Source organism: Hirundo rustica, chromosome 2 (assembly GCF_015227805.2).
Source record: "Hirundo rustica isolate bHirRus1 chromosome 2, bHirRus1.pri.v3, whole genome shotgun sequence".
Taxonomy (NCBI): Eukaryota; Metazoa; Chordata; class Aves; order Passeriformes; family Hirundinidae; genus Hirundo; species Hirundo rustica.
Genome location: NC_053451.1, coordinates 34,047,278 through 34,065,632, shown reverse-complemented (window position 1 = coordinate 34,065,632; position 18,355 = coordinate 34,047,278). Strand labels below are relative to the sequence as shown.

Sequence of the window (18,355 nt, the reverse complement as noted above, 5' to 3'; positions counted from 1 at the left end):
CAATAGATTGTTTTCTGAAGCATTGTTCTTAAAATGTAAGCCACACATATGAAAGAATAAATCTGATAATTATGTATACTTAAATTAATATTGCAATAATTTTTTCATCTACTTTGCTAAAATTATTCCAAAATCAATTCTGTCTACATCTCAGGATCCATACCCAAGACCTGGATGCCACTTGCAATACTAACCAGTACCTTGAAGCAGAAGGATTCCCCTCCTCTGCTGGTTTGTTTTCTATGCTCTCAGGTCTTGCAAGCACATTTTTAGAACCACTTTAGAACTCCACATAGGCAAGGAGACACTATACTCACTGCAGCATTTACAGTGGAGTCCTGGTAGAGTTGAAACATCTGCAGCTCTGCTAGTGTGGGCAGTCGAGCAACTAAAAAGTTTTTGTGCCTTCATATGGGACTGAGGCTGCCACAGCCATGCCTGCACGGAGCAGATCACACACCACACCACAGGTAAGGTTTCTTAAATAGCTCCCAGGTGTTTAGCCATACCATTTATCCTTCAGATGAACTAAATATGTTACACCTGAAGATAATTTAGGTCTATCGATAAACTTCAACTACCAATTAGGAACAGGTTTGTCTAATGAGATTAATTGAAGGTATATGAAAAAGATAAACGTGATTCAAAAACCAATCTCCAAGCAGCTCCATTTTCAATCCAGGGTTTGTTGAATGATGATGGCTCAAACCAAAGGAGCACATAATAGAAAAAACACAACACAAGCAGATGCTGCCAAGGCCATGTATATGAATATATGGCTATTTTCAAGCCATTAGAGCTCCTTCTGGCCACAGTAAAGTCATATAGGCTGAAGTCTATATGGTCCCACATATGTCACTGGTCAGGACCAGTCACTGATTTTGAACTCAAATTGTTGTGCTTTGAACATCCCCAGTCTGATAAGAGCTGCTGCTGCTTTCCTTGGGAACATGATCCTATCATTCAACTCCTGCTATGAAGAAAGAGAGAAAAAAACGAAAATACAATTCCAAACTCAGCAAGTTCTGCCTTGCCCGTGGAAGAAATCAGTCAGCTGGTTAACAGCACCCTGCATCAGCACAAGGGTGTATCAGGCAGCCACTGCCTCTCAGGGAACCAAGCCTACCACAGCCTCTTGCTAAGTTTAGAAACACATATACATTTTTTTTTCCTCCCACTGGCATCAGAGTTTGTGAATGAAAATATTTTTGGGGTGCAACAGGGTGGAAGAATGTTAACTTAAATGAAAAATAAGGTTTCATTGGTGAGAGATGTTTAACATTAGTTGAGTCCTAACCAAGTTAGTAAGATGAAGGGGTGTTTTTATCTCAATTTCTCTCTTTTTTTTTTTAATCTGCTTTCCCCTAAAAGAGATTTCAATTATCTTCTGACTTGTGAAGTCTGTTGTAGAGGTGAAATTTAAAAGAAGAAAATGCCAACACATTTCAGGAGACAGACACTTTACAGGTTTTTGAGAACCAGAATTGGAAAAATGTAGGGCACTGAAGTAGGAAAAGGCATGAAAAATGGTAGAGAAAAAAACATGGGAGCCAAAATAGAAGTGAGAAATTGAACCAGAGCATCAGGAAAGGGAGCAAGGAAGTGTTCCCAGTGATCTTTGATAGCTTTAGAAGAAAAGGATCTCAAAATCTACTTTAATTTTGGAGAGTTCACACCTTCATTCAGACGACCAAAACAGACAGAGGAGTAAACACTGTTCCCTGCCTCCGTTATTTAAAGATGTCTTGATTTGATTCTCCGGTCTGGAAATCTCAAAAAATGAAAATGAGTTGTTACAGATCAGCAGGAGGGAATGCAGTAAGAAATTTCTAGGCAACCTGCCTCGGGACTGATCCAAGTCAAAATTATCAGTAACTCATTTACCTTCCCTGATCTTCACACAGAACAGCAAACACAAAGGAATAAATCCTGCTAATACACAATACTCAGTATCCACAGAGGAAAAGAGTAGAAAGACAGATAAATTCAAAAAGAAATTCAAGAAACAGTACACTAAGATGGTTGAGAAAAACACAAGCTGTAGGCTCCCATGGCTCAAAGGACTTGAGGACTTTAGACAAATGATAATCATAAAATATTAGCATATAAACATCAATATGAGACACAAATTAATCTAGCAGACTGCAGAGAGGGAAAGCAGACAGGGAATATGTGTAAAAACCAGGAAGCTCCCAGCACCCTGGGCCCTTCATCTCTGTAAGAGGACTTCAAACAACTATCCAGAAAATGCAGCATATGGGTTATACAACCTTGAGGAAGCAGAAGGCATGACGTAGGTGACAATCACCCAGTGTAAGCCTGGTGAGCACTCACAACAAACAAGCAAAAGGGTTACAGCTCCTCAGGATGTGCGTGGCACACAAACCCAGGGAAAACAAGGGGACAGAAAAAGGAGGGGGGTAATCATTGAAGGGATTACCAAGCAGGTTTGTTTCTGCGGTTTCAGCTTTTAGCAACCAGATCGGCACACAGAGGCCAACACATGGCATGTGGAGATCAACCTCGGGCAAGTGGAGAGTCTTTCAAGGAGTGATATTTCAAGTTGAGGTTGCATTCTGAGTTGCCCTCTCTCTCTACTAACTGTAAAAAGCATGACATCCCCAAATGAACCGTAGCCTTGGTGAATTTGCTGCACAACTGCTTTCCTGCAGAACACCAATTTAGGAACAGTTTCATTGTGAAGCAGTGTTATTCTAGACTATGATGCTGCCAGCAGACAAGAAATGGGCCAGACAGACTGTAAGAACCATTATGCAAGTACAACAGCAAATTTCTCAGAACAGTATTACACACTCAGGTATATTAAGGGGAAACCAGGTATCCAAATGGCAAAGAAAACTGAAGGACAGGTAGCTTTGCACTGAACAGTGTTACCATGCAGTTGTGTTATTGCAGGTCTCTGTGCCCCACACAGCTCATGGGAAAGGCTGCCACCAAACCACAAAAGCTGCTCAGCAGTCTCCAGAATATTGATTTGAGCAGATGATACAACGCAGAGGGCTAACTGTTCTGCAAGTCAGATTGCTGGGAAGGGCAGGAGTTGTGTTATGATGTGTCAGCTGAACTCTGAGAAACAGAACAGTCAGACACAGAGAGCCTGGAGGAGCCCTACGAGGTTTTCATTTTTCCTCCCTGCTGTGCAGAGGGACCCAGGCTTATATTCAGATGGTGTCTAATTGCACTGGTAACCTCCTACAACACCCACAAGATCCCTCATCATCTGACTTCAGTGCTTGAAGGTTCTAATGTTTTTTTCCTGCTACATAAAAACAATCTTTTTTATTATTATTATTATAAATTAGGACAACCAGTCGTCCTCCAGATGTCAATGTGTAAAGCAAACCACCATTATTACCCTTACTGCCTCTTTACACTTTTTTGTCATGTCCCTTCCCTGCTCAGTGTCCCTTTTCACAGTTCCAGCCTCTGCAACTTTTGTATACTTTTGACATTCTCAAAGCCTCTTAATTCTCTTTTCTGGGATTAAATTTATCTTAACACACAATCTACAAACTCAGGCTGGACACCCAGTAATGATACAGGAACACTGACTGGTGGATGGAGATGGACAAAAAAGCCGTCAGCTTTATGAAACACAACACACACAACCAACCAGGGAAGCAATGATTTGTTTGTTTTGGGGTTTTTTTGCCTATTTGTTAAGAATCAGACTTTTTGTCTAACTTACTATAAGGAAAACTAAGAAAAAAATCATTTATCAGTGTTGATCAGTTCAATGTAACCTTGTTGTCCGTGTATCTTCACACTTGATGTTACGACACATAACCACACATCAGTTCTGGTAAAATGCTGCCTTCACACATTTTTTAGTTTTAAATATAATTCCTTAAACTCACCTAACTGTACTTACACAAGGAACAGGACAATTATATAAAGATGAGGATCTGGCTCAGCATAAACCCATAAACTTTACTCCAGCATTTCTGTTTATCAGAAAGCATCCTGAAAACCAAGTTACATTCCTGCTTCAGTACCCCCAGATGGGACTATCTGACCCCTGCAATCCTACAGACACATCTTCTCTACTCATCTCTGCCTGTAAACTACAATTAAATATTGAAAAAATACTCAGTGTTCAGTGCATAACCTGTTAATCTTATGTATCACGCTTTACCATAAGGAAGAGCCCAGTTCTTCTCAGGGGCTCACTCTGGGGACCTGAATTCTTCCCACCACATCACTTTTCCTCAGGGGACCACAAAAGGGCTTTAGCAACTGCTGAGATCAGCTGCTCCTCACACCAGGGCCATTCCTTCTTTCCAGTGAATTCTCTTTTTCCAGATATGTTGAAGGCAACGTGGGACCTGTTCATTTGCAATCCTTGCTCCAGTTTGGTGACCTGGCTATACAGGTGAACTTCTTTGTTTTGCAGACAACAGAATGAGCAGATACTGGGGCCTTGAGACTCCTTCCAAAATTACAGACACTCTGCAATTACAAGTAGCTTCACCTGACCTTCTTGTTTCTGCCTTTCAAGTGTCACAGTGTTAAAATCCAGGTGTACAAATGTTAATGTTAAATGAACATTGCAAATATGAAGACAGAATGAAAAACGAAGCCACAAACCCTCAAAATGACAGAGCACCAAATGAAAACCTCTTATTTATACAGCTGAATAAATGTAAATTGACATCTTAACAGTGCAAAATTATCAGTGCCCTGCTTTGAAGAGCTTACAATCTAATTGAATGAAAGACACAAAACTAGTGGAACTTGATGCAGAGTTGCAAGAGTAAAAACCAGGAGTTGCGCACTTAGTACAGCAGCTATGTATTTTTTTTTTTCCTTTAAAAGAACATTCAGTATCAAAATTAACGTAAATGTGAAAATAGGAGTGAGACAGAAAACTAACAAAAAGATGTCTGTTCAGGAATAAATAACTTTCAAACTCACACAAAAGAACCATTATATCACATGAAAGAAAGCAATTTATTAACACAAATGCCCTTCTAGTGATGCAAAAAAAAAAAAAAAAAAGGAATGAGATCAAATTACCTTTATTAATTAGCAAAATAGGCATTATGGTCTTACATTTTCTCACATCCATGTTGGAATTTTTAATTTAAGAACCTTTATATTATACTAGAATCTCCGAGTCAATAAAAAACCCCAACATGTGCCTCCAGGCAACAACATAAAATAAATTTCACACTCTGGACATTAAACAACTGGATATGTATATTTGCAAACCTTGAGTTGGGGTTGTTTGGTTGGGTTTTTTACGGTTAAAAGCACAGCTTAGCAGACATCCACCTGCAAGGCAGTGTTAACACAGTGCTCAACACCTAGAACTGATCTGGAAGGTGCCTGGAATTATCCCACTATACCCATACAGTCAGGGGAGAGAAGAGCATTTGAAATCTGAAAAGATTGGTTTCTCTTTGTGAAACTGTAAATTGTCCAGATTCCCTCTTTCCAGGAAACTCCACATGATTCAATCCCCTGATAAATATGTTTTGAAGCCCAAAAGTGAAGACAGACTTAGGGACAATTGCACTGACTTGTTCTGGCAAAGTGTTTACTGCCACCAAAATCTCCTCTGGACCACATCCAATAAACAGCAAATGTTTTCTTCACATATTTTGTACGTTGATTACTACTGTCAGCCCCCATGAGGGTCAGGGCAGCTTTGCTGGCTCTGTCTGGGATGAATATGGCAGGAGAAAACATGACCTTTACTTCTATTTTTATAAAGCTGTTGTTTGGCACCGTGTTCATTTTCTTTAAATACAAGAGATACCACAGTGAAACAGACCTTAAATACTTCTAAGAAGCAGGAACCTGGTTTGACCTGACCAAAACAAGCATAAGGTAGATTTTCTCATTTTGCTGAAGCAGGGACTGCAAAATCATCTTTTATCACATTTGGCCACTAGTTACAAATTCAGCTTTCTCTCCATGGTTACCCTCTGACATCTAGCTTGGCCATCTGGAACAAATTCAGACGGAAAGAAGAGAGGATGAGAAGAAAAAAAGATTATGCTTATAATGCAAGACAACATTGCTTCTACTGAGTGCAATATGCACTTAACAGGAATGGAGGAGAGGATGCACAGCTGCCTCTTGTGCTTGTATCAACACCATGGTTGCTTCCAATTCCAGTGACTAATAGTACAATAATTTATAACACTTTTTTCCCCACTAAAATAATGAATAGTGTTAATTTATAGCATGCACAGAACACAGAGTGTCAGCTCTCCTAAATATGTCAGATAAGGAGATGGTTTTGCCACTGAAATTTATATGAGAGAATGAGACATCAAACTGAGGTGAGTTACCCTGTGTTTTGTCTATGGGGAGAGAGAAAATTACAATTGTCCAGAAGCCAATGCAGATCTTAGGTGCGCTAAAATGCCCTTTAGAGGGGGATCTCTCTCTCTACTGACCAAAGCAACCCTCCATGACAAAAAGCTGGGCACCTTCTCTAGGTGAGGCAACTAAAACGGGATGGATCTACATTAAACACCTGAGAAGTACCAGAATAACAACAGGGCTGGAAAAGAGTATAAATTTCACTCTTCCCAGTCCAGAGCCCACTTAGCTTTGGAGTGTGCATGCATACAACAAAGGCTTGTTCTGTATAATGCCTGCTCCTATAGTCCTTTTGTGGGCAAAACACTTCCCTGTTTCTCACAGCGGAAACAATGTCCAGCTGGAGATAGCTCACTGCCACAAAAGCAGTGACATCTTTAAATCAAAGCTTTGTGGTGAAAATTGGCACAGTTTAGACAGCAATTTTCTGACTTTTTTTGTTTAACTCTTGGAAATCAAAAATTCTGCTCTCCACAGTCTGTAAACACAACTAAAATTTGCACTGCTCCCATTCAATTGACTAAAAACTGAGAGGTAGTGAACAAAACTTGGAGTGAAGGAGGTGGCCTTTTAGCCATGTACCTATTTGAGAATTCTTATTCAGCAACTGAAAGGACAAAAATCTTGTAATACCAATCACCTTTTACAAGCAAAAGATAAAGAAAAAATCCAATATACACTGGATTTGCTGCTGTAAGACGTAAGAAGACTGAAACCACATTTGAGATTTTTGAGCACAAAAAGTTATGATCCTAAGTTTAAATTTTGTTAGCTAAAAAGAAGATGCCAGTTTGAAAGAGAATTAGGGCATGAATGGGAGCTAGCTTTGCCTGGTCCTTCATGAGCTTTGCTTTAGAAGTTCCTGCTGAGTAGTTTTTAGATCCCTTCCTTTCAACAGATCAGCCACAAAGTCAGCATTACCATACAAAATCCAGCATTTCATAAAGCACATCTGTCAGATTCTTCTAAATGGCCCAGAAGTTGTCCACGTGGGATCAGACTGACACGTTTTAATTCTTGACATTGATGTACTTAATAAAACAGGTCCTGGAAGGCATTTTTTAATATAAAAGGAGTGATGCAAAATGTTATTCCATGACAGAATCAGCAGGTAACAGGCAACGAGGTGGAACAAGTCAAGATGGTATTAACAGCAGCCCACAGGTTTCATCCAACTAAAGGTACAACCCCTCTCCCTTTGAGATGCAAAGTGGGACGAGGGCAGCACAAAACCCAGCACTCACATCTCTGACTGCCTGGACACAGCTAGATGTGCAAGGAGGATGGCAGGGTTAGTCTAGAAGCACATGTGCAGCCAAGCACCCAGATGTGGGGCTTCCTGCCATCTCTGTGTGAATCACAAGCAGGGCTCCAAAACTGGAATCCGGTCTCCATCACAGAGGAGCATGGATTTAATTAGTTCTTTCTGTCACTGTGAAAGACACGAGTGAATTACAGTAACATTTTTGCTATTAACTATTCTGTTGATGAATCCAAAATATATGCAATTACAGATCTAAATATAGTCCCTTACAGTTAACAGAAATCAAGCTTAGTATCTCAGGAAGGGAGGGAGGGAGAGTAGACATCTAAATCCATGCAAAAATCTAACTTTACTTCTTCTGTATGATAGTACCACTTTGGAGCAAAGCATTCCTCAAGAAATTCCATAATATTTCTATGAATATTTCTATTCAGAAATATCCTAGTTTGCAAAAGTAAACTAAAAATTAAGCAAAAATAATGAATTTATTTACTTTTCAAAATTGTTCATCTCATTCTTTCTCTAAATGGCACTGTCCAAAAAGTCATTTTGTAACTACAGTCTTGACTGTAGTTGACTGATTTAAAACTTTAGGTGTACATCAAAATTAGAGATGAGCAAAAGCCAAAGAGAAGCGCCCTTTGTTTAACTGTGCAGCAATAGTGAACCAGCCCACACGATGTCTCACCCCATACCTAAAGGGAGCACATCCCACCCCGCAGGATTCTCCATAATCCCTTTCCAGCCTCGCTTTTTGCTGAGACTGCCAGCAAGCATGTCAACCCTGTGAACATTCCTGGGAATGTGGAGCCTCATTGCCCTTCACACTGAAGTGAGAAAAACAAAATATTTTCACTCTAGCACATCTGGCAATGGAAATCAGGTACTGAGACATGACCAGAATCAAGCTTCTTTTTTTCCACATCCATAAGAAATTAAAATTAAAATATGATTTTTTAATTAAGAAAACTATTTTTTTGTCGAACTACACAGGCCTGTACTTATAAATGAAAGATGGCAGGCATCATACCAAGCAGCAAGGTAATGTGGAAATTAGCTGCAAAGCTATGTGGAATTTGGACTAGTATTAGACATGAGCTGTCACAAAGGTAAATTCCCCAAATGCTTCAGTTGTTCTTTAGAAAGACCCAGGACTGCCCAGTGCCAAAGAAAGCAAGGCTTAGTGACACAACTTCCAGTGATAAATATCAGTATGTTTTAAAGCTTGTTTCACAGGCTTCTCTGTCTCCATACTGATTTTAGGAGAACATTTTAATCAAATCCAAAATAGCAATGCAGAAAGAAGTGCTGACAAGGAGAGGGATAATCCTGTCCTCAATGCTGATACTGAAATACTTCTGCACAGCCTACAAGAAAGTATCCCACTGAGATTTCTACAGATGCCCTCGATGGGAAGGACAATAGATAAGAACTCCCAAATTTTCCACAGAAAGGGAAAATAAGTCATCACCACAAAACACTAAACTAGTTAGCCACAAACTGCTGTCAAAAGCATAAAGCAAATAAATGGGGGAAAAAAAAAAAAAAAAAAAAAAAAAAAGGAAGAATCCCCTCATCCTCTCAATCTCCCTAACATTCATAGGAGTAACAGGGATTACTTGAAAAAATAGCAAACTTTAAAAACGGTAGAAAGTTTTGAGTTGCCAGCATGCTTTTAATTACGTTTAGAAAGTTAAAGTCTATTGCATGAACTAGACAAATTAAGTCATTCAAAATCACAATGAAGTTGCTGATTTGCCAACATTTTTAATCCTGCAATTTTCATGCTTAAATACATCCTTAACGATACCCTTTTAATAATCAAATACATTCACACTGGCAACTTCAATACACTGACTGATATGACAATTTAAAGTATTTCAAGGGGGATATTTGGGTCTCTTGACTTTATGTTTTAATGCTGCCAGAACACACCGTAGTAACACCAAAGAAGAAAGTCAAGCCTTGGCGTACACTAAGAGTGATCCAAACTGCCTGGAAACAAAGAGGAAATTCACAGATTTTTAAGGCCAGAAGGGACTGCTGTGATTGCCAATATCACTGCTGCACAAAGGAGCCGCTAAGATTTTACCCCAAAAGTCCTGCAGCAAGTATTCGGAAACTGAATTACAGCTGAACATCCGGCACAGAAACATCCTTAGTGTAAATCACCTAAATCGGGATTAAAACTTAAATCATGGAAAGCCTCAGTTTTCCTTCTGTAAACAGGCAGGATACAGAAGCCTCACCCATACATCAGGGTGACACTTTTACAGCAGAGCAGGGTGAATTATTAACAACAGAACTCCTCCACACACAATTCCACCCTTACTACACATAATGGCAAGCGATTCCATGAATGACAGTGCCATTCACTAAAATATTTCAGGTTTGAAATTTCATTTCTATGCTGTCATTTTTTTAAAATACAATCAAAAAATCCCCTTTTTTTTTTTTTCATGAAAATAATTCTAGCAATTGGGGTGGTTTATCATTATTTATATAGTAGATGATAACTCATAACTAATGAAGGGTTATTCCTATACAAAAGAGAATCCAAAGTCACGTCAATTACATCCTCATTTCTGTTTGTAACATTCACTTTTTGCCCTTTCCCCCACATTTTCTATCACCAGATCCAGGCACATCTGTATAGATGAGCTGAATAGAAAAGGTTCACATGACCCTTACTCTATTAGCATACTCAGAAACTTTAAATCAGTGTACAATTTGCAAGAAACCAGAAATAACCTAAGGTCTGTGAGGCTTTTCAGAATAAGAATTTGCCTTCATAAACTTCCCAATTGTTTGAGCACTGGAAGCCATATTTTCCAAAGCTGCAAACACAAACTTGAGGTGAGAAGAGGCCAAATGAAAGGCTGTTTGTCTTTTCTTAAATGCTGCCATACAACAGCCTTAAAGACAGTAGTTTTATATTGTACTAAAGCATGGAAATTCAAGCTAATTAAAATCACACATGAAAAAACCCCACGTTCAAACCACCTTCAAACATAGCTCTCGTAACTTGTTTTTAAAATTAGCCTTGAAACTTTGTTATTTATTTATGCTGCTACTGATAGCTAATGTTTATCCACCAAACATGCCACAAATAGGTAACAGATTAAACTATAGTTTAAAAATTTATTAGCATTTGTAAGAGAGGCTTCTCACAAAATTAAACGTCAAGCTTTTCTCTTGGTGTCTGTTCAAAATCTCAGACGGCTGATCTTTACAAAAACACCATTTGAGGCCAAATTTGACATAAATGTTAAAGCACAGCATAAAATTACTTTTAAAAATAAGTATTTTAGGTACACAGATTTTGCACCCATTTTCAATGCAAAATAAAAACGATTTCCATTCCCCATTAAAGCATTTTTAATTCGCAGTTGTTAAGAAATCAACACTCTAACACAACGAAGACGCAATATGAGATATGAAGCTTCATAGCCCACCTTTCTTCTTGACTGGCATTCTTCTTCCTACTTCTGAATCTGGTTGCAAGCACTTAGTTACAGGTACTAACGAAGTACTACTGGAACACTCTGCAAGGTCAGGAACTGACTATCTATTGCAGAACACTTTTACAGTTCAGTAAGGAAATGCAGCTCCAATCTTCATTTCTATGAATGCTTGCTGTTCCCTTGGATTGGACTTCCGATGCTCTCCACAAATGAAAAAAAAAAAAGGGGGGGAGGCAAAATAAGCTTTTTGATTCTTTTTTAAGAGATGCTTTCAATTTCTTTAAAATATATTTGACTCTATAAAAATACAAGAGCAAACGTTCCTTGGCAATATAAAACCTTATTATAACTCCTCTTCTGGAAGCAAAGTTTGAAAATTAAAAGATTTTATGCAATACAATTAAGGCACGGTCCATCTCTAGGCAGCTGCCTCATACTCCACCTGTACATGCTCAAAAACATATTATTTGCAGGATAAAAACGCCCAAGTAATCCAAATAAGGAGGAAGACAAAAACAATTGCCGAAGTGCCTCTTTAAGCTCTTTCACTTCTTGAATTAATTTTGCTAGCTATGTATTAGGTGTCTACACAGCAGACTGAAAAGATCCCTTTTTCCTCATCAGACAAGAGCCTTCAAATATCACCCTCTCACCCAACAGAAGTCACTGGGCAGACACTTTCATTTTTATTATCTGCAAGCCACCCAGCCTTACGGTCTTTAATGTCCCTCTGATCCTCCCATGTATTAAAAGAGAGGATTGAAAACGAGGAAAGCAATCCCTTGACCTGGAATTATTAAAGTGACAGTGCTGCCCACTGGGCACTTGGGCAAAGCAGATTGCTTTATAGTGGAGTCATTGACTTCACGGCATTCCTTCCCTTGCACGGCAGCAGCCACCTCGTGAAAGAGGAATAAGGAGAGTTAGGAGAAGAGCTTCACAAAAGGTTCATTTTCAGAGATAAGGAAGTATTAAAGAAATAAAAAGCAAGCCATGAGATCAGTCCGGAGTTTCCCACTCAGAAGCGCAGCTGGCTGGCTCCAGTATCAGCCTCTCTCCCCCTCTCCCTTTTTCTGGAAAAACAAAAAGAGAAACAGAAACGGGATAGATTTTCCTCATCTACTCCGTTAAGGAAAAGTCTGAGAAAGGCGGACAAGCTCCGAACGCTTCCCTTCCCCGCGAGAACGAGGAGCTGCGATGCACACCACAGGGCTTTGCTGAGCATCGTCTTCCCTGGGAGGCGGAACTGTGTTTGTGAAGGGGGCGGCTCTGCTCTGCTCCCTGATGTTCACTCTGCTCGTCCCCACATCCCGCGGGCAGGGTCCCGGGGGCTGTCCCCCCTCATGCCCTCCCCACTGCACCCTCCCCCGGTTCTCCCCAACGCAAAGGGCTCTGCCTGCTGCTCTCCCAGCCGCAACAAGACACAGAGAGCGGGCTGGTTGGGGGACTGGGATGGAGCGCAGGTGAACTGGCGGAGCCAGCCTGGGTTTTAGGACGAGGACAATTTCCCCCAGGGCTGCTGAGGGATTAGCGAGAGGCAGGAGCTGAGGGGATGAGGGAGGGGTTGGAGGTGGGGCGAACCGAGAGGCAGCCGGGGTGAGGGGAGCTCCAAGGGGCGGGACGGGACGGGACGGGACGGGACGGGGAGAGAGCACAAAGCAGCCGCTGGCGAGGGAAAGGGGGCAGCGAGCGGGAGGGCAGCGGGCGTTGCGGGGGCTGAGGGGGCAGGCGGGGAAGGGGCACGGGCTGTGGGGAGAGGGTCAGCGGGTTACCCCAAGGACTGGGCCTCCCCGCACCGATGGGGGAGTCCCCGCATCCCGGCCGGTGCAGGGTCCGCGCTCAGCCCCGCCGCCATCGAGGAGCCGCCGCCGCCGCCGCCATCCGCCGCCCCGGCAACCAGCGCCGGGCCCCGCCCGCCGGCCCGCGGCCAATGGGCGGCCGCCATGCTGGGCCGGCGGCCAACGGCCCAATCGCAGGCGGCCTCTGATGGCCCTGGGTCATGTGAGCGAGCAAGATGGCGGCGCCCACGAGGAGGACGTGAGGTGGGAGGAGCCATGTTGTAGGCGGCGGGAGCGGCTCGGTGAGGACGGCAGGGCCGCGTCCGCCCGTACGGCTCAAGGTCGGAGCCTGAGCCCGGCGGGGAGGCCAGGGGGTCAGCGCGGTGCGGGGGCAGCCGCTGCTAGCGGTGGGGTTTGAAGGTCGGGGTCGAGCCGCAGGTTCCCGGCGTGAGTGTTCTGGGCCGAGCCGGGCCCCGGGACTTTGGGACGGCTCCCGCTGCCTCCGGTGGCGCGCAAGTCTCAGGCAGAGACACGTGTGCAAGCCGTGTGCAAGGCTCAGGGAGAGGGGGGTGCTTAGAGCTCCGTGACGTGCTGTCTGTGGGATCCCAAAGCACAGGTTTGGAGACCCTCCTCAGGCAGCCTGAAGCGATCGCGGTGAGATCCTGCCCGCTCGTCCCGCTTTCTGCGCTCTTGCATCCTGCCAAGCCGAACCGAAGCAGGCTCATTCCCACAGGTAGGGCTTAGGACATAGCCTTCACGTTATAAAAGCAACTAAAGGTAAGTATGGCTGGTCAAGTCTGGGAGAATTTCCTCTGCAGTAAAACGCGTAGGAAAAGCAACACTTGAATCACTAAACTCCAGATGTAATCAAGAGCTGTTCTAAAGGGTTGGCCTCAGGTGGCCACCAAGATGCTCTTGTAACTTTCCACCCCCCTCAGCAGGACAGGGAGGAGGTATGAATGAAAGCTCAGGGGCTGTGGTACGGACAGGGAAATCACTCACCAACTGCCATTACAGTCAAAGCAAAACAGGCTGCAGTTCTCTATGAATTCCTCCAGCGGGGGTCCCTTCCACAGGGATCAGTCCTTCAGTAGCAGTGTGGGTCCCCCAGGGCCTCACAGGTCCTGCCAGGAGCCTGCTCCAGCATGGGATCCTCCAGGGGCTGCAGGGGGATCTCTGCTCCACCGTGGCTCTCCATGGGCTGAGGGGCACAGCTGCCTTCACCATGGGCTGCAGGGAATCTCTGCTCCGGTGCCTGGAGCGCCTCCTCCCCCTCCTTCTCCACTGACCTTGATGTCGGCAGGGCTCTTCCTCTCACTCCTCTTTTCCAGCTACTGTTGTGCAGCAGTTTTTACTCTTTCTTAACTTTCCTCCACACTCCACCACTGTAGTGGTTGGGCTTAGACTTGGCCAGCAGCAGGTCTGTCTTGGAGCAGGCTGGAACACTCTGTTGGACACAGGAGAAGCTCCTGGCACCTCAGAAGCCACCCCTGCATCCCCCCTGCTACCAAAACCTTGCCACACAAACCCACTGCAACTGTATGCTTTCTGATTTATGTCTACAAATACGGATTTATTTGGTTGGAGTTTTCTCTTACAGTTCTATTTGACAGTTAAGTCAATTTAAAGCTGGAGTATTGCCATGCAAAATAGGAAATGCATTTGTGATTCACAGTGGCAAAGAGTCTGAATGTTTATTTGAGTCATACTGGGGCTATGCAACTTTGATTACATTTGTTTATTTTTTCCTTATGATCCAGGACGTCAAGATGACAGGAAAAGAGTTTCTTGAACTAGATTCTCCACAGCAAAGACTAATTTTGGAAAGATTTAAGCGGATGGAAATCATAAAAAAGATGTTCAGTGAGCTTCCTAAAGCAGATCAGTAAGTGCTGGTAAAATAAATGAAGATAAGTGCATCAAACATTTCAAGTCTTGGAGGCTTTTCCTTTTCCTTATTCTTGTATTACAAATTTTCCTCGCAGTTACAAAATTGGTTAATTTTGAAGATGCTTGTTATTGTCCAGAACAGAAGACTTGTTTTATGTTTTTTCAATGTGGTTATTTCAGGTCCTGCTCAGCTGGTTTCTGGCATGTGCTCCCCAGTGCACAGGGTTCTGGGATGGCTGATCAGCCCTGAGTGGCTCTGAGCATTCTCACAGTCCTATGCTAGAGCTAAAAAATTTTCTAAGAAACTGAAATGTGATTCTGCTGGAGTCATCTTGTGTCCAGCAGGGCTGGCCTGGGGCCAGAACTGAGTGAGCATCAACCTGCTGGTTTCTGTATTTCATTCTGCAGCGCTCCCTGTTTCAGGAAGGCGACACTAAGGTATCCAGGTGGTGGTGGAAGAGTCAGCTGGAGTCCTGCAGGCTCACCAGCAGGGTTCTGTGCAGCACAAAGCCAGCTAAATGCCTTCTGGGCCTCACAAATGACCTCTTGGTTTGTGATACTGCATGTCACTGCAAAACTTTACTGGACCTGAGCTGGTTCTGTTAGGAGCCATTTGTATGTGTGTATCAGCTTGGATAATTTTTTTAGAAATAAAAGTAATCGGAAGCTTATTTTATTTATATTTTTTTAATAGGACTAAATTGCTCGCTAAACAAACTGCTGGTAGTAACACAGGGCCTCCACCCACAGGTGAGAAAGAAAAGGCTGCAACTTTGTGTAGGATCTGCCTCCCCCATGTTCAGCCTCCAAAACTCCTCCTTCCCCAGGAGAGCAAGGCAGGCAGATACTCAGTAGTGATGTGGTAATGTCTGGATAGAAACTCTGGACTTATGGATTGCTGGGCCTTGGAAAGAAGTAGCTGCCCGTCCCTGGCAGGACTTAGAGCTTGTACCCAGAGGGGAGCTCACTAATGTCTGGAAAGGAAGAGCAAGAGGCCGCAGTCAAACTGAGAGTTCCTGTTTACCCAAGCACTTGCTTTGAACACCAGGGAGCTCAAACAAACAAAAAACCACAAACCCCAGCTCTTCCATGCTCCTTTTCTTTTGTGCAGTGTAGCAGTTCTGTACCTCATTAAGTAGATTCAGCTGGTCCTGGGTACGTTAATTTGCTTTGGTTTGCACATTTCAATATGCTGCTAAAATTTCAATCTCAGTCCTCCATATTTATTGACATGCTTGGCTGTGTCTCACTGCCTCTGATTGTAAAGGTAAAATTTGAATTTTCCTATTCAAAACAAGAAATAGTTGGTGTCCTTGATGCCTGACATTTTTAGTGTTTAAAGTTTTGCAAGGTTAGTAAGTACATCTCTGAAGTATTTTCTGTATGACTTTTTAGTGCTTAATGTTACTCGAAACATTAAAATGTAGAAGAATTATAATATTATATTATAGATTATTATAGATTGACTTGACTTTTTAAAATGATGTGGTTTATTGTATAAATATTGCCTCATTTCTTTTCAGAAAACATTGTCCTTAGAAACATGCTTATTAGGAGAGATTTAATGAAGTTTCCATTAACTATAATAATGGGGGGAAAAAAACTGTAGCAAAGGGTTCTCAACCTGTCACTTCAGTCTTGAAGTGTGTGTAAACTCAGACATGTAGCAAAGAATGCTGCAATAGCTGCTTTTGAAAGTACTTACTCTCCATTTTGCACCAGTGAGAGATTTACATCTTACCCATTGTTGCAGGATTTTCAGAAGGGAACTGTTGTGTTGACTAAACTTTTTTACAGTTCTCAGTTGCTGAAACAACTTTCCTTCTTTCACAGGAACCTTTGTAATCATGGAAAATACTTCCTAGCAGCAAATTCAAGCTTATGTGGCTTAGTAGCAAATAATTTATTCAGGAGCATCCTACATGTCAGAAAAGCTTCCCTGGTGTCTGCTATGCCAATGGCCGTTATTCCATTTCTTTCAACAGCAGCAGTTTATGAAGTTTTTGTGCATGACCCTTTATTTTCAGGTAAAAACCTTTATTCCTTTTTTTTTTTTTTTGAAAGGGCTTTGCTTTCTGTACACAATGCAACACTAAAGGAGCTTTTCTCCTGCAGGACAGCGCTCTTAAACTGGTCTTAAAAAAAACCTCAGTTTGTAAAGCAGAATTTGAAAAACAGAATGTATTGGACAGCAGTGAGGTCTCAAAGTAGAGTGGGAAAGTAGAGACATGTTTATATGTATTTCTAAAAAAATTCTTTTATGCATTACTTACTTTCAGCATTTTTCACTCAAAGTCATGTAAAAGTGACTGCAACAAAGCAGTTCAATTTCCCCCCATGTGTACAATTTCATTTGGAGGTCAACTTTTGAATGATAAATTCCTCATGGGTTGGAGTGGGAGTGATTGTTTTTGGTTTTGTCTTAGCTTTGTTTTGGGATTTTCGGTTTGGTTTTTTTGTTGTTTTTTAAAAGAAGCGTCCTCATTTACTTATTTATATTTAAAACTATTATTTATAGTTTTTTGCATACCTGTGAAGCATGGAAGTTTCTGTCAAGAGCCTGTTTTCAGGTTCCTGCACGCAGCTTACAAATTGATGTGGTGGAACATGTGTGGATCTTGGCAGTGAAATATTGTTTGCCACGCAGGTCAGCTGAACTGTGAGGTCTGTGCTGTGGTCAGAGGAGGATTAATAGGTGCTGTTGTGGGTGGCTTCTATCCCATTTTCCTGGCTATCCCCCTGAATGCAAGCCTTGCAGCCAGGTACGTCTGTCTTACCTGCAATGTGTTGATTGAAATGTATTTACGGGTTAAATGTTCAGTTCTCAGTGTAAATTCTGTAGCTATTTAATCTGTGCACACTTGTCTTCTTGTACACATCTAGGAGGATGTGGAAGGAGATTTACATTAAGGTCCTCTAATTACAAAGTGAAGTTTGTAAGAGCTACACCAGATCTGCAAAGTGATCCATTGGGAAGCCCTTTGTGTTTAGCAGGAACCTTCCAAGTCTCCCAGGGCGTGCCTGGGTGTGTGCAGTGGTGGCTGCTGGACAGCCAAGAGACCTCACTGACCCTGGGCAGTGCCCAGCAGCCAAAGTCCCTGACAGGTGTCATTCTGTGTAATTCAGAGCACAGCAAGGGCAGGGCAAGGCTTGGTGAGACCCAGGGTGCTGTCAGGCTCTTCTAAAGCATTTATCCAGAGAGCTCAGTGCCACCAGGTGAATTTAACTTAGGAGAAGGAAAATTATCATCTGCATAAATATTTATGTTAAATCTTGACACTTGCATGGAAAAAAAAATCTAAGTTTCTACCACTGTTCCTTTGTTCAGGTATATGTCAACTCCCTTGCCAGGGAAAGAAAATCTGTTACGCTACTGGCTCACAACTGCTCAGCCTGTCTTTAGAAAGATGAGTCTGGGTATTCTGGTACAGGTTCTGACTGGATTATATCTTGCCACTAAACAGCATGGAATATATATCAAAATGCTGCTGCAGATGAACAGTAGCAGGGATTCTGAAGAGCTACCTGAATGAAGTAAAGCAACTTTTCAATTGTTTTGGATAAGTAACCATAATAAACAAGAAAAAGAAGTGTCGCTGTGTCTT

At 42.3% G+C, this 18,355-nt stretch overlaps 2 protein-coding genes across 17 annotated transcripts in view; one reads left to right on the top strand and one right to left on the bottom strand.

The window, feature by feature from the left end:
* The window catches only part of DLG2 (discs large MAGUK scaffold protein 2), a 984,477-nt gene extending 971,491 nt beyond the window's left edge, over positions 1-12,986 (bottom strand). For 7 of the 12 annotated variants that reach the window (XM_040055798.1, XM_040055799.1, XM_040055807.1 and 4 more), the window contains exon 1: positions 318-470. In XM_040055798.1, coding sequence (XP_039911732.1) covers positions 318-411 — 94 coding nt within the window. In that variant the 5' untranslated portion in view covers positions 412-470. Of the gene's footprint in view, positions 1-194; positions 471-11,073; positions 12,671-12,854 lie in introns of those variants that run through there. The other 5 variants (XM_040055809.1, XM_040055810.1, XM_040055800.2 and 2 more) reach the window with 4 other exon arrangements.
* A 96-nt stretch (positions 12,987-13,082) lies between these two features.
* On the top strand, positions 13,083-18,345 carry LOC120748712 (transmembrane protein 126A-like). Of its 5 annotated transcripts, none has more exons than XM_040055398.2 (6): positions 13,083-13,162; positions 13,472-13,593; positions 14,621-14,745; positions 16,584-16,777; positions 17,398-17,512; positions 18,079-18,345. In XM_040055398.2, the coding sequence occupies exons 3-6, from the start codon at positions 14,630-14,632 to the stop codon at positions 18,281-18,283; spliced, it is 630 nt and encodes a 209-aa protein (XP_039911332.1). In that variant the 5' UTR covers positions 13,083-13,162; positions 13,472-13,593; positions 14,621-14,629; the 3' UTR covers positions 18,284-18,345. The 5 variants fall into 5 exon arrangements, with proteins under 5 accessions (XP_039911332.1, XP_039911335.1, XP_039911331.1 ...); XM_040055401.2 differs by having other exon boundaries at positions 13,097-13,124; XM_040055397.1 differs by having other exon boundaries at positions 13,099-13,201; positions 13,477-13,593.
* The last annotated feature ends 10 nt before the right edge of the window (positions 18,346-18,355 follow it).